This window comes from Dermacentor albipictus, unplaced genomic scaffold (genome assembly GCF_038994185.2).
Source record: "Dermacentor albipictus isolate Rhodes 1998 colony unplaced genomic scaffold, USDA_Dalb.pri_finalv2 scaffold_20, whole genome shotgun sequence".
In the NCBI taxonomy this organism is placed as follows: domain Eukaryota; kingdom Metazoa; phylum Arthropoda; class Arachnida; order Ixodida; family Ixodidae; genus Dermacentor; species Dermacentor albipictus.
In genome coordinates this window covers 2,292,121-2,306,172 of record NW_027225574.1, presented here as the reverse complement: position 1 = coordinate 2,306,172, position 14,052 = coordinate 2,292,121, and the positions used below count along the sequence as shown (strand labels likewise).

The following is a 14,052-nucleotide window of genomic DNA, read 5'->3' as shown; positions in this document are numbered from 1 at the left end:
GGTGTAGCGTACAGCATATTGGATTAGACGCCACGCTAGTGCACCCAAATACGAAGAACCCCTTGAATGTGTTTTTCGTGGGACCGTGCGAAGAAGAAAAAATGCGTAATACCTGGGAAACATCCTGTTAAAACGTGAACGTGTTGTGAAACGCAACATACTGTACACGGCTCAGCCTCCGAAGGATTCATACTTGCCTAAAAGGCGTGGTTCGAAATATTGGGATTTAGCAGAGAAAAGAGACCTATTTCGCAAGTGGCCAGAATAGGTGACATACTTGCAGATAATCCCTTTCCGGGCAACATTCACTTCTGCACAACTAGCGCTCAACGCATTGACGTCTTACGAGTGGTGGCATTCTTGGCACAGTGCCACGGACAGTGTCTGTTGCCCGTCTGTGCACTGGTGCTATCAAAGTGAAAGCATCCTTGAATGGGATGGTCTGAGAATGCTGCCAAAGTTTGTAAGTGCATTGTTGTGTGCACGTTTGCTTGCTTGTGACCTGGTCAGTTTGAATCTCAACCATAGTCGTGCTATTACAGCAGACAGATGAAAATAGCCGATGCATGCACTGAATCTTCATTCCCTGGCATTGCAACAACAGTTGAGCCATGATAGCAAAATCATCGTAGGTCACTTAAGAACAGTTGTCTGGTGCTTTCTGAATGTGTGCCCTCATGAGTCTGTGTGCCCTCATGAGTTGTCTGGTGGTTTCTGAATGTGTGCCCTCATGAATGTGTGCCCTCATCCACTGCACAACTTTATAATTAACCTGCGCATATGTTGTTCCCCGAGTCTTTGTGAGCACCATGCTGACCCACTTCCTCTGTTGTTACCTTCCGAGCCAACTCCAAGTTATCCGCCACTGCTTTTGTAGCAGCGAGGTGCACTTTCTTTGTTATGGTGGTGAACGATTTATGGTGCATCGGTTTTGGCAAACCAAGAACTGCACAAGATGTGACGAGTCGATTGTGTCCAGCTCCAATTGGGCGCGGCGAAACTCTCTTGGGCTGGCCGAAGGGTGCGCTCCACGGTTAGCGTCGTCTGCCGGAGATGCACGCCGCGACGAATACGTTGACGAGATAACGGACGTGTTACACGCTGCATGGTTGCAACAGAACTCCAAAAATGATGCGAGTCCTTTCCGTTTCTTGGCGAAATCGCTGATAAAAAGGTCGCGCTGTCTGCACGCCGGACATACCGCGGCGCTCACCAGTGTGTTCGCGACGCCGATCTCGCAGATAAAGGTGCTTGCTGTCTCCTCACCGCACCCATCTTGATTGTCGAAGATTCTCATCTTTGTCTTCGATGCGCTGACAGAATTCGTCTGCGCTGTCAACGAATCTTGAGTGGCCGGCCGGCACTAAATTGTCACCGCCGTCACCGAGGTGTTAGGCTTAGCTGCCGCGGACGTCTCCATTGCACGCTGCTCGACTTTGCGGCGAGTTCCCTTGAACTTTTGCTTAGACCGATACTTTCGAGATCGAACATTGCGTTTCTTCACAGGATCCATCGTAACAAGGAGCAGAAAAATGCATGAAAGCCTGGGAACATGCCGAGAACTGCGCATTGCAGCAAGAGCAGACAAGTAGTAGCCACGTCGCGCGCTAACAGCGAATGGCGTGGCTGGGATCGCACCACCTGATTTAGAAATCCAGTGAAAGCACTTGGTTGTGGTGGAGAAATGTTATTTTTATTATTACTTCCCGGGGGAATTCTCCGAGGTCGGCTTTGCCGTGTCACAGAGAAAGCGTAGGCCCACTGCCTTGCACAAGCCTGATGGTTTGCGACGCCGCGATTTTAATTTGCGACGCCAGTTTATAATTTCCCGACCATTTACGGCTCTGATTTCTTAATATGTGAAAGAGGAGGGATCAATCGTGCTGAAACAGTCGCAAGCATAAACTGACTTTTTTAATGGAAATCGTCGTTTTTTGACTCGCATCTTAAGCTGTTAGCCCATGCATCTGCCCTATTTACATGATTGATTCTGCCAGCATGTACAGAAGTATTTTTCATGGTTGTAGACTGAACCCACTGTCGTAGACCCGTCGAATGGGTTCCATTTAGGACCGTGAGTTCTCAACATGCCATTGAACTATTCTTTTACAGAGGCTTTGTATCAGCTTGAGAAGTATTGTTTGACCCCTAGGCTTTTATAGCATTTTCTCGGGCATCAAAGCATCTGTTTTACATAACTCAATTGGTCATATGTAAAGTGAGATGCATCTGTCTGGAGAAGTGTACTTCCATCTGTTCTTGCAAGAACAGTGCGTCATTTATGGAGGTCCATTTCTTTCATTGATGGTGGTTTTTTTCATTTTTAACCTTGGTAGAAGTTGAAGTTTATTTTCACCACCAACAGTGTAGTACAGTGTGTTTTACACAGAACAGCTGTGGCGTGGAAAGTGGGAAAAAAGCTGCGCTGATGCAGCTTGACTAGCCCCACCTCCCATCCATACAAGGCAGCAGAACGACAGCACAGCAAACTTTATACAGTATTAACGTGTAATAAAAAAAAAAAGTGTACAGTAATTGTCAAGTATACATAATTATATGTGCCCTTGGGTGCCTAAAAATACATCAATCATTCACGCACAAAAAAACCAACGACAAGAAAATTATTGTAAGGTAACATAACAATAAGACATACTGTAAACAGAAAGGAGGGCTTAAGTTAGAATTTTTCTAGGCTTGTAGCGGATTATGTAAACATGTTGAATAGCTCCTTGCCTGAAAGGACATGCAAGTGATCTTCTGTAAGTTTGAACGTATTGAGTACGTGTGGAATGGTAAATTTTAACATTTGAAGACCGTAGTTCGTTAGTGTTTGTGCGTGCTGTATACCTGCACTAGTCCATTCAGCAGTTCTTCCCACAAACTAATTATCTAATTAACTTTTAATTACTCCATATTTAACAGTTCTGCAACCTGAACTGTTGTTTACAAGGGCTACTGTGCTGTGCTACTGTATGCAGTGACTGACTGTGTATCTGTGCTCGCTTTCTTTCTCTCCTTTCTTGTCACTTCACCCCTCTCTCTCTCCCAAGAATAGGGTAGCAAACCGGATCTCCCCTTCTATCTCTTGCTGCAAGATGAAATTGTGTGTCTGGTCCTGCAGCATCTTGATTTTCTGCAGTGTTGAGTGACTTCTCTGTGCAAGACCAACACCGGTGCACAAGTGTCATCTTTATTTTTTGTTCACCTGCAGGCAAGAGACCAGCAAAACATGGGCCGTGGAAGGGGTCGAGGTAGAGGGGGCTTTGATGGTGGGTTTGGGCCACCAGGAGGCCCTGGCATGGGTCGTGGCGGTCGGGGCCGTGGCCCTGGTGGAGACGACGTTCACGAGGTTCAGTACACTGTGCCTGCCAACAAATGCGGCTTGGTCATTGGTAAAGGTGAGTAGATAACTAGTGCTCGCTTTGCTTACTATAGGCCTATCATTTTGCCATGTTAAGGGGGGATGTGGGTCCTAAAACTTTTTTTCTTATTTTTGGGTGAATCTTTAATAAACTCCACTGTCTGGGGTAATTTTTCGGGCTGATTTCAGATCTGTAATTAGATTTTCGATAGCAGTAACAGTTAAAAAAATATTGAGGTCTGAAGTCAAATTAATTTCAAACTCGTTACGGTGCCAAAGTTTTCGTAGAAAAGCGCTTTTTCCACGCCGTGTTACGCCTCTGCAGCCGTTCGATCCCGCTGACCTGCATATCATTTGAAAGAGCAGTCTCACGTCTTCATTTTCCCACCACCATTGGCTCTGTCTGCACATTGGCAGTGAAGAAATTCCACCTCATAAAGAAGTCCCAGTGAGTGCTGTAATTGGTTGACAAAGGTACGTGACCCTCAGCTCAGCTCAGCTAGCCATGCCCTTGACTAGACTGGCAACCAGTTTTCCCACGCTGACAGTGATGTCGACCTCGACTCGAGCATAAATTTGGCAAAAAAAAAAAGAGGAAGTCGGCGTAGAACTTCAAGAAAGAACGCACTGCTGCGCTGCTTCCCGATGGCATGTGGAGCCTTGTTTTCCGAAGCGCTCCTGACAACTTCTGCATTTCATCTGTTTCAGTATGATGCGACCATTCTGCAGTCAGAAGTATTGCGGCGTATTGAATGTGAAGCTTAAAGAAAACTTCAAGCATTAGCATCAGCACCTGCTAGTGACCGAAAATAAGAAGTACAGTCGCCGACCGATTTTCCGTACTCCAAAAATTCGGACATGCCCGATTATTCGGTCAGCTTCGCGGCACCGCCATTCTCCCCATAGACCATAATGTATAACAACTGCCGAAAGTTCGGACGCCCTGCAACCCCTCGTCTGATTTTTCGGACGCTTCTTGAACCAACTCGTTCGAGGGCATCATGCACCGACTCTGACCGCGGCGCATAGTTCGACTTGCTGAACGCCATTTTTGTTTTGAACGGAGCCTCCTTGCTGCCCCACGAAGTGGCGCTACTGGAAATCCCCGCTCATCATCATCGTTTCTGCCTGGTTCGATAGAGTGGTCGTACAGTAGTTCCGGTTTCAGCTTAGTAAGACATGTCAAGACAATCCAGCAGCTGATTTCTCTGGCGCACGACGCTGCAAGCAGCACGTTTTTCGTTTGTGCGACTGGTGTCGGCACGGTGGTGTTTGCGTTGTGTGCTGTGTCGAGGTTTCGGTGATCCAACGCGGCGTACGGAAACATCGCGTCAAGTGTCTAATGGCGCCGACAGTGCCCGTGCCGACTGCGCTGGGGAATGCCGGCAAGCGGGTGCCGGGAGGCCCAAGATTTGTCGCCTTCCGATGTGCTCCCTACTGACGCGGAAAATATTCTGCCGAGACCTGCGCAGTGGTTGCATTGCGATTCGGGACACCGTCTCATTTGACAGTTTCACAAGTGCCGACACTGCTGTACTGACATGCGCAGAACTCGACGACGGCGAGATCGTTCGTCAGGTTTCTGCTGCTCTGCCGGACGATGACTCCGAGTCGGAAGATGACGCACCATGTGTTACGTTGCCGTCGCATGCGGAGCGTGCACAAGCAGTGACTGCTTTCAGCCGCCTATAGTGACCGTACGACCCTCTCCGAGATTCAGGCTTATCTGATTGCGCGTAAACGGGACAGCGTGCAACGGCGCACTCACAATTTCTTCAAGCCTACTGCCGATCCCGAATAAGTGCGTAGAAATGAAGGATTTCATTTTTTTTTTCCTTAATCTGCTTTTTCGGACACCTGTTTATTGGGATATTTCCGCAGTCCCCGTGAGGTCCGAATAAACGGTCGGCGACTGTACTAGATTGTGTTGACACTACTACTGCAGGGAAAAACAAGCTGGCTACGAGCTTTTTCATAGCAAGTTTCGACTGTTTGAATGCGCTACTGGCATCAATTAATTGCTATTGCACGGTTTATGGTGGTTGCGTCACAGTGCGAGAAGGTGAGCGGGATTCGGCCTTGCTGTGAAGTTGGTGGCTGAGTGCGCAGACTGCGGTGATGTTGCAGTAGGGTGGAGCTCGCCGGATGTAAACAGATGTAAACATAATTACAATATTTTTGGCTGATTTTAATTTGTATTTAGTGGCAATTAAAATTTAGCTGACAACATTAGAAATACAGTAAAAGCTCGTTAATTCGAACTCGTGGGGGACTGAAAAATTGTTCGAATTAAGTGGAGTTTGAATTAACGAGCGGGCGGCAAAAAAAAAAAAAAGCCATTGCATTTGGCTGCTAGGGCCGAAGCCAAAATAGCCATATCTGGGATCGTCATCGAGGAATACGCACTACTACTCTTTGAGGTCGGCGATTGCGGGTATTAAAATCATGCGAGTCCAAACACCAAAGGAAATAAAGATATCCAATCAATTTATGCGCCTGGAACTAATGATAAATGTACTCACGTGAGCGTCAGGCTTAATGATGAAATATGACACTATTTATGCTTCAAAAACATGTTTATTAACAAAAGAATAATGATCGAAGCATATCAACATGAAAAATAATCGGTGATTTGCATTTGTTTGCGCTTTCTTCGCCGCGACTCGAGAAGCATTGTCTGCAACTTGCCCAACATCTCCAGCGCAGCACCTGAATTCTCATCGGTGGAGAAATAGCGCGCAGCCAGATCGAGTCCCGATGCTGCTTCACATGCGCTCGGAGGAGGCAACGGATCGTCCTCTTTGTCGGACTCGTCGTCGCTTTCAGGCGTGCTCGCCGCGCGTGAGTTGTGCTGCTGACTGGACGCAGCCTCGATTATCTCGGCGTCAGTTAAAGGCCCCATTGTCTCCACGCCGTTGTCTACGTCGACAAAGCTCTCGAAGTCCACACCTTCCGATAAAACAGCGTAGGCAGGGTCCAGCACGATGGAGCCATCATCTTGATCCACTTGAACATCAAAGTCGGCTGTGCAGCAGGCTTCTGTGGTTTCACTGAAGCGACACTTGTGGAAACAGTTAGCGATAGTGTCTGCCTTGACGGCGTTCCACGATGTTGCCAGCATGTGGCAAGCTCCGAGCATGATGACATCATACGGCTTCCCGCTTTCCATGCATAGAAGAATCCGTTCTAGGAGGTGGTGCCTGTACAGAGTCTTTAGATTTTTAATAACCCCGAGGTCCATAGGCTGCAGCACAGCAGTAGTGTTTTTTTGGCAAAAATGCCAGACGGATCGCCTTCAGTCCATTGATGTCACAATGCGCCGAACAGTTGTCGACGAACAAAAGAATATTTTTACTATTCTGTGCCGCGAACTTTCTGTCTAGCGTGCGCAACCAGTCCGTGAAGATTGCTCGCGTCATCCACGACTTCTTGTTCGAAGTGTACTCAACAGGGAGAGTCTTCACGCCTTAAAAACAACGAGGCTTCGCTGCTTTGCCTATCACGAGCAAGTGGCACCGTTCCGTGCCCGTCACATTCGCGCACACTAGCACGGTAACTCTTTCCTTGCTGCGCTTTCCGCCTGAGCACGTATCACCTTTATAGCTCACTGTCTTGTTTGGGAGCAACATAAAATAAAGTGCGGTTTCATCAGCATTGAAAACATCGCTGAGCGGGTAATCGGCAAGATAGTCCTTCAATTCACCTGAGACCGAATTGTCGCAGGTTTCTTTGTCGACTGCGGCTGCCTCTCCGCAGACGTTCTTAAGGGGGGACACAGGGATCAAATCTTGAAAAACGACCCAAAAATCACTTTTTAGAAAGTTGCAGATATTGAATCTTTGACCCCTTTTCTATAAGTTTTCCAAGTATTTCCGCTGAAAACGACTGCTAAGTACCATAAATAAATATATACATAAGGCAATACAGCGAAAATTTCGTGAAAATCTGCGGAAAAGTCGCTGTTTTCAAGCGTCCCTAGCTCCGGAACGGCAGTACGCGGCGCGGCCATGCTGGTACCGTTGAAAAGCGTGCCTCTTCGCCTTTTGACGCCTCTCTTTCATTTCCTGATAGAGAGAAGAGCAAGCATAAAAAAACAAAGTCTGAAGGTCGCGGAGCTGCTTGTCGCGGCCGCCGATTGGCTTGCTCCGTCACGTGCGTTTTATGAGCCGCCCCATTGGCCGGTTCCGGAGGCGAGCTGCTGCGGCGTCTGCTTCTCCCGTTTCTTCGCGCGCTGGCTGCTGCCCCTTTGTATACGTGTTGGATATTCGAGGTGCGCCGCCGCTTCATCGCTTTATTCGGATTTGAGTTTTCCATTTTCATTTTGTGGTTTCGAGCATCACTGGGCGGACGTGGACGACGAAATACGCGACCAAGCACCGCTTCGGCAGCCGCAAGCGCAAGCTGCCGAACTTCCGAAGGATAAGTAGTCCTAGCAGAGATGCGTCTGCGCGCGAGCTTAGACTATCGACGCATTGCCGTGCAGTTCGCAGACTGTTGCATCCTTGAGTTCCAGTGGTGATTATACCGAACTAATAACGGCCTTTTGCGATGCTTCCGGGCCTGCAACGCCCCGCAAATGCTCCGCGACGTACCCCGATTGTGCCACCGCCGTCACCGAGATGAACGACGAAAGTGCGGTCCAAGCGCGTGCGTCTGCCGGCCGTGAAGACGAACCGTGCATCAGCAACGGTCGCACCATACAGTCGCATCTTTAGTCACAAGTAATCTTGTCGGAGGTGTTGAATATGACCGCCGCCACTGTCCGCGCGTCACTTGGTTCTGTGCCGGCAAACGAACGGAAGATGGGGTTTACGGCTGGAGTGGCATGCTCGGTGGCGACGGACTCGAGCGAGTCGAGCGGCTAAGATGCCTTGTGCAAGAAGAGGGCACAAAAAGCACATGAAAGCAAGCATCAAAGATCCAAGAAGCCAAGAGATCAACCTGACACCTGCACCTACAAGGCCGGTGGTTTCTAGTCGAATAAATATGGCCCTGAACTTCGAACGCCTTTTTCTCAAAACGTTTTTCTGCCTCCAAGGTCAACTTGCAAAGCCAATATCTCAGCCACCGTTATGAATATTTTTACACCGTTTGTTTTGTTACACTCATAGTGCACCACTGCACACAGTGACATGTTTTGTTTTCAAAATACTTGCTTCGATAATTTGTTATCTTTTGTTTTCACAGTCGAGATTTTCATGCAACTGAAGTAGATGCCAAAGAATGAAAATATAAAAAAATTCTGTTAGGCTAAAAAAATTACAGGAATGTCACTGTGTGGAGAATACATGTAGGAGTGTTATCAATGTTTGCTTGAACTCCTAGCATCAATATACAGGTGTGCAGGCATTTTGCAAAAATGAAAGCAGAAAAATTTTGTAAACACTAAAGTACTTCGGATATTGCAGCCATATTTTCACCATATTTTCACAGTTTTGTTTATGTAGTATTATTAACACCTGTGCAAAATTTCATCAAGATCGGCTGGTAAATAAAAAAGTTAGTTTTGATCCCCATATCCCCCCTTAAACGTCAGCCCGTGGCGGGCCTTAAAACGTGATAACCAGCCTTCCGATGCATTGAAGTCGCTGATGCCCATTTGGTTGGCGAAGTCCGCTGCCTTCGCAGCAATTATGGGTCCACGTAATGGAATATTCCTGCTGCGAACATCCTTTATCCACGTAATGACAGCAGTCTCCATCTCGGGGTGAGCCGACGTCCGTAGTCTTTTCCGCGAGGGCACAATCTCCTTTTGGTAAGCATCGATGATAGTCCTTGTTCTTGATGTAGGTAGACAACGTGGTTTTTTTGATGCCATACTTCTCGGCAATCGCTGTCTTCGTTAAGGGACCACGTTCAACCGCCTGCAATATTTCAACTTTAGTCTTTAAATCCTTTGCCGAGTACTTTCCACGGCTCGCCATGATCGGCACAGTCAATGAGACGTCAGCGGCGAGATACATACCACACAAACAAGCAAGCTCATACAAAATGCGACAAGAAAAGACTACTCGTGCATTCCACCGATCGCAGCCGCCGCAGCGCAACGAAAACCTGAAACGGCTTGCTCCGGAGCATCGGCAGCGGCGGCGCCCGCGCGTCAGAGAAAACCTGCTACGGCATGCGCCGGAGAGTGGTGTGCAGCGAGCATGCGCGCTGGCTTATTTATTCTCGTCGTTGTGCATATTAAAAAAAAAAATTTCAATGCACTGTACTCGTTATGAGGCGACTTCTATTTACGAGAAGCAATGTCGGCTGCCGGCTCCTAGTTCAAATTAACCGACGTGAGTACCGGTACGTTCGAATTATCGGGCGTTCCGGCCCATTGATATACATAGGGCTTTGCAGGGACCCGGGCATCAGTTCGAATTAACCGGCGGTTCGAATTCAGCGATTTCGAATTAACGAGCTTTTACTGTAAATAGCATCACCAGCTAGATCCATTCGACACAAATATATTGACAAAACATTTTGCTGGTACATAGAAAGAACATATGAAGATCCCCCATAAGGCACTGTGTTTGACGTAGTTCTGCGGAAACCTGCAAGGTGGAGAGAAGTAATGAATAAAGGGAAAATCGGACATCCACCCGTTCGTAGCAATAGCTACAAAGGAAACCCATATGGATTCCTCGAAAGAAAAGCCTCATAGTTGGAAGAAAAATTCGTCCTGGTCTGGGATTCGAACCCGGGACCACTGTCTTGTAGACATTGCTACGAACGGGTGGATGTCCGATTTTCCCTTTATTCATTACTTCTCTCCACCTTGCGTGTTTCCGCAGAACTACGACGTCGAACACTTGCCTTTGCTTCGTGTTGTCGACAAATTCGACTTCGCCCAGCCATCTGCTAGCCGCCTGGTTGCGGCGAGCTAGCTAGCGGCTGCCCCAGAAAGGATGACGCGAGTACGTCATCCTCCAAACAGCGTTTGGTTCGAAATTTCATATTTCTACGCAGTGCATAGCGATGTAATACTTTGGAGACATGATCGTTAGCGCGCATTGTATGCGTTGCGCTTGTCAGCTGAAAATGGCAAAACCTGGTGAGGGGCCCTTTGAGGTGGGACACGTCTTAGAGACCAAAAAAATCTCTAGAAAATTTATTATTTTTGGATTCTACAGTGTCTGATGTGTCATCCCAGAAATATTCATGCATCTTGACCACTATTTTAGCTGTAACAGCGTTCTATATCGAGCACTTGCTGTTCTAAGTTTCCGATTGCAGCCATATTGGCCTTGTTTCAAAGAGCAACTGTTCTTGTTTAGTTTTCGTGCCACCACTGCTCTGTGCGCATAATGGGTGTGAAGAAAAAGCCCGCAAAAGAATTGTCCCTCTGTGCAGTTCTGTTCGTGGTGGGAGGCAGGAAAGATAAATGCTCCATTAATCGTTTCAAACAGCATAAGATTCATTTTTTTTTTTTACCCGCCGTGGTTGCTCAGTGGCTATGGTGTTGGGCTGCTGAGCACGAGGTCGCGGGATCGAATCCCGGCCACGGCGGCCGCATTTCGATGGGGGCGAAAAGCAAAAACACCTGTGTACTTAGATTTAGGTGCACGTTAAAGAACCCCAGGTGGTCGAAATTTCCGGAGTCCTCCACTACGGCGTGCCTCATAATCAGAAAGTGGTTTTGGCACGTAAAACCCCATAATTATTAAGATTCATATTTTTATGGTTTCATGTTTTCACAAATTTTCAATATGCGATAAGTTTTTCGTTCCCTTTCAAGTTTTTTGTGTGGGGGGGGGGGGGGGGAGAAACCTACAATTTTGCCAGTTTGCGTGCAGAAGCATCAAAGATTTTGCTGCAATCTTTCATAGCCGGATCGTGGCTCAGAGTAAATGTACGTGGCACAAATGATGCATCGTAAGTTCGCAATATTTCTGGCATGATAAACCTCCTCAAAGTTTAGAAATTCACTCTGACTAGGGGCAGACGCATATGGCCTAGTTCGAAGCGCGGCCGGCTATCTTCTCCATCGGCGCAACCACCGGCAGTCCAGCTCGCGACGTCAAGTCTAGAGCGTGCACCCATTGGTGGAGGCTCGTGTGCATCTGCCTTGGAGGAGTAAACACGTCTTTTTTTCTAAAGTTGTACCTGACTATAGTTCAGCGCAGCCAACGCTTGACACGCTGCTTAGAGGTATAAATGAAGGCTTCAATTTTCACTGCCTACTTTCATCATTTTTTATCTTAAGCAGCAGATTTGGTTTCTGAGCTTTGAAGGTATGTTTGGCGGCTGTTTTTTTTTACGGCAGTCCAGATATAGCGATGGTCATTTATAACGATTGGATTGCGTTTTTCATTCTTCATGAATTGTGGACTGCATTGTGTAACAAGAAATTTTTTTTCACATTAGAAGTTATTTTGCTCTACTTTCTGCCACATGTATGCTACATCTTGTGGGCTTGTATTCAATGGGCTGTAAAATAGCTATTACAGTCGAACCTCACTACAACGAAACTTGCACGACGCGCGAGAAGTTTTGTTGGAGCGAAAATTTTGTGGCAAAATTTGCCCCAAAACACTGCCAAATTTGACTACACACTCGAAAACAATGTTTATTAAAAAAGTCGGGACATATTCTTGCCTCTGTCCTTTGGTCATCATAGCCGTAATGTGATGTTCGCACTTGGTCAGCAGCTGCATTGCGACGTTGTCATCGTGGGTGCCAATGAAATTCCCTGTGACGTCAAAAGTGTCCATTACATCCAGTGCACGAGGCAGGGCGGATGAATCTTGTGCATCATTTTGAGCGTCCAACGACGCGTCGTTACAGCGGACCTTTTTAATGATGGACTCGTCGTTGCTTTCCTCCGCTGCATGGTTGGCCCTTCATATCCAGCGTCTTTGTGGGCAGCAGCTCATACAACAATCGCGTCTCATCTGCGTTGTAGATGTCGGACGGGTCATACTCTTTCATTATGTCCGGCAAAGCAGATGACGCCCAGGTCGCTGCACCATTGGCGTGTGAAGCAGCAGATTCGCCACACAACACTTTCGCAACGATGTTGTGTCGGGCCTTGAAGCGAGTCCACCCTGTGCTTGCCATAAACTCGTCGATGCCGAGCATGCAAGCACAGTTCAGTGCCTTTTGCTGCAGCACGCTTCTGCTGATTGGCATTTTCTTGGCACGCATGTCGAGGAACCATGTAAGCAGCACCTTCTCAATATCCTTGTGTGCAGCTTAAGTCAACTTATTACGTTTGGCGGACACCCCCGCAGAAAGAGCAGTGGTGATCGCGTCCTTCGACTGCAAAATTGTCGACAGTGTGCTGTTGGAGATGCCGAACTCTGCTGCAACGTCTCCTTTATTTCTGTCGCTCGAAGCCTCACAGCTGATTCGCGCCTTCACCTCCAAGGAAAGAAACTTCTGCTTTGTCCCCTTGCTGGCCGAGTGCACAAGCACAAATGAAAATTTGCGTTGCGCCAGCGATCGCGTGACCTAGGATGGATACGGATTGGCTGTGGCTCCCGCTTGGCAAAGTGGGCTGGCGTCTTGTTGCAAGGCGGCTAGCCACATCGTCATCACCACCAAACAATGGCGCCGCCCCATGAGTTTGTTCATGAAAGAAGGAAACTCCGTGAGTTTATCGGCGACAGTGCAGCTGGTGCACGTTTTCAGTGAACCTAAGCGACGTGGGTGTTCGAAAAATTGCAGACGATTGGGGTTGTTTATTTTATTGCAAAACTGAGCCAAAATTTCGCTGAAGTGAAAACAAGCCCAAAAAATGTTTCATTGTGGCGAGAACTTTTTGCATTGACTATGCCTAGCTGACGGTGAATTGGAAATATTTCGTTTAAGCGAAAATTTTGTTTAAGTGGCGTTCGTTGTAGCGGCGTTCGACTGTAGTGTCAAATAAAAAAAGTGTTTGCTACGTTTCATTTCTTATTGGCCTTACAAATAATTTTGCATTGTGCGATTTATTTTCCATTGTGGCACTCGACAATGGAAGTGCAATGTTAATTATTGTGGGATTTAATAGACCTACAGCAAAACTAAGTATATACTCGAAATAGGCATAAAAAGTTTAAAGTTTATTTTCGATGAAAAAACTGGCGAACTATAATTTCAATAGCAGGTCCCCCCTTAACTGACTTGTAAGGCAGATTTGATTCTACGTACAACTCGTGCTATTTATTGCCTGCTATTGATTGGCGTGCATTTGCAGCATGCACAGTCTCGTACCCCAGGCCGTTGGTTTTTGTTGGCCTTGAGGGCAAGGAATCCTGTGCTACAGCAAAGTGCAGAGCAATGAGAAGGGTGGCTCCTTCTGTAGGAGTTACCATGGTTGATGCTTTGTACAGTATGTGTTAAAAAGTGAGCAGTAGGTTGTGCCGTATTTACTTGCATAATGATCGCACTCGCGTAATGATTGCAACCCTGAATTTGGGCATCAAAATGACAAAATTAAATCTTATTTCTTTCCTGTGTAATGATCGCACCCTGAACTTGCCACAGTGATACGTTGTGTGCCAAGTCTAGCTAATGATGGTTGTGCTTAACCCTTTGAGGGTCGAATTATTTTGAAGAAAACTTTCCCGGGTGGTCAAATTATTTTATTGCAGATCTTGAATGTACAAGATGTATAAAGTCTGGAATAAATAGTAAAAAAAAAATTAGGAACAGTATTTTGGTGTCCCCATCACTCAGAACTGCAATAGGTTCAATAGTATTTTAGAGTGTGGTACTCC

General features: G+C 47.0%; 1 protein-coding gene across 4 annotated transcripts in view; it reads left to right on the top strand.

Annotated features, from left to right (window-relative positions):
- LOC139052227 (far upstream element-binding protein 1-like) overlaps positions 1-14,052 on the top strand; it is a 113,787-nt gene that overhangs the window by 48,780 nt on the left and 50,955 nt on the right. For all 4 annotated transcript variants that reach the window (XM_070529325.1, XM_070529327.1, XM_070529326.1 and 1 more), the window contains one exon: positions 3,212-3,398. In XM_070529325.1, coding sequence (XP_070385426.1) covers positions 3,212-3,398 — 187 coding nt within the window. The remainder of the gene's footprint in view (positions 1-3,211; positions 3,399-14,052) is intronic.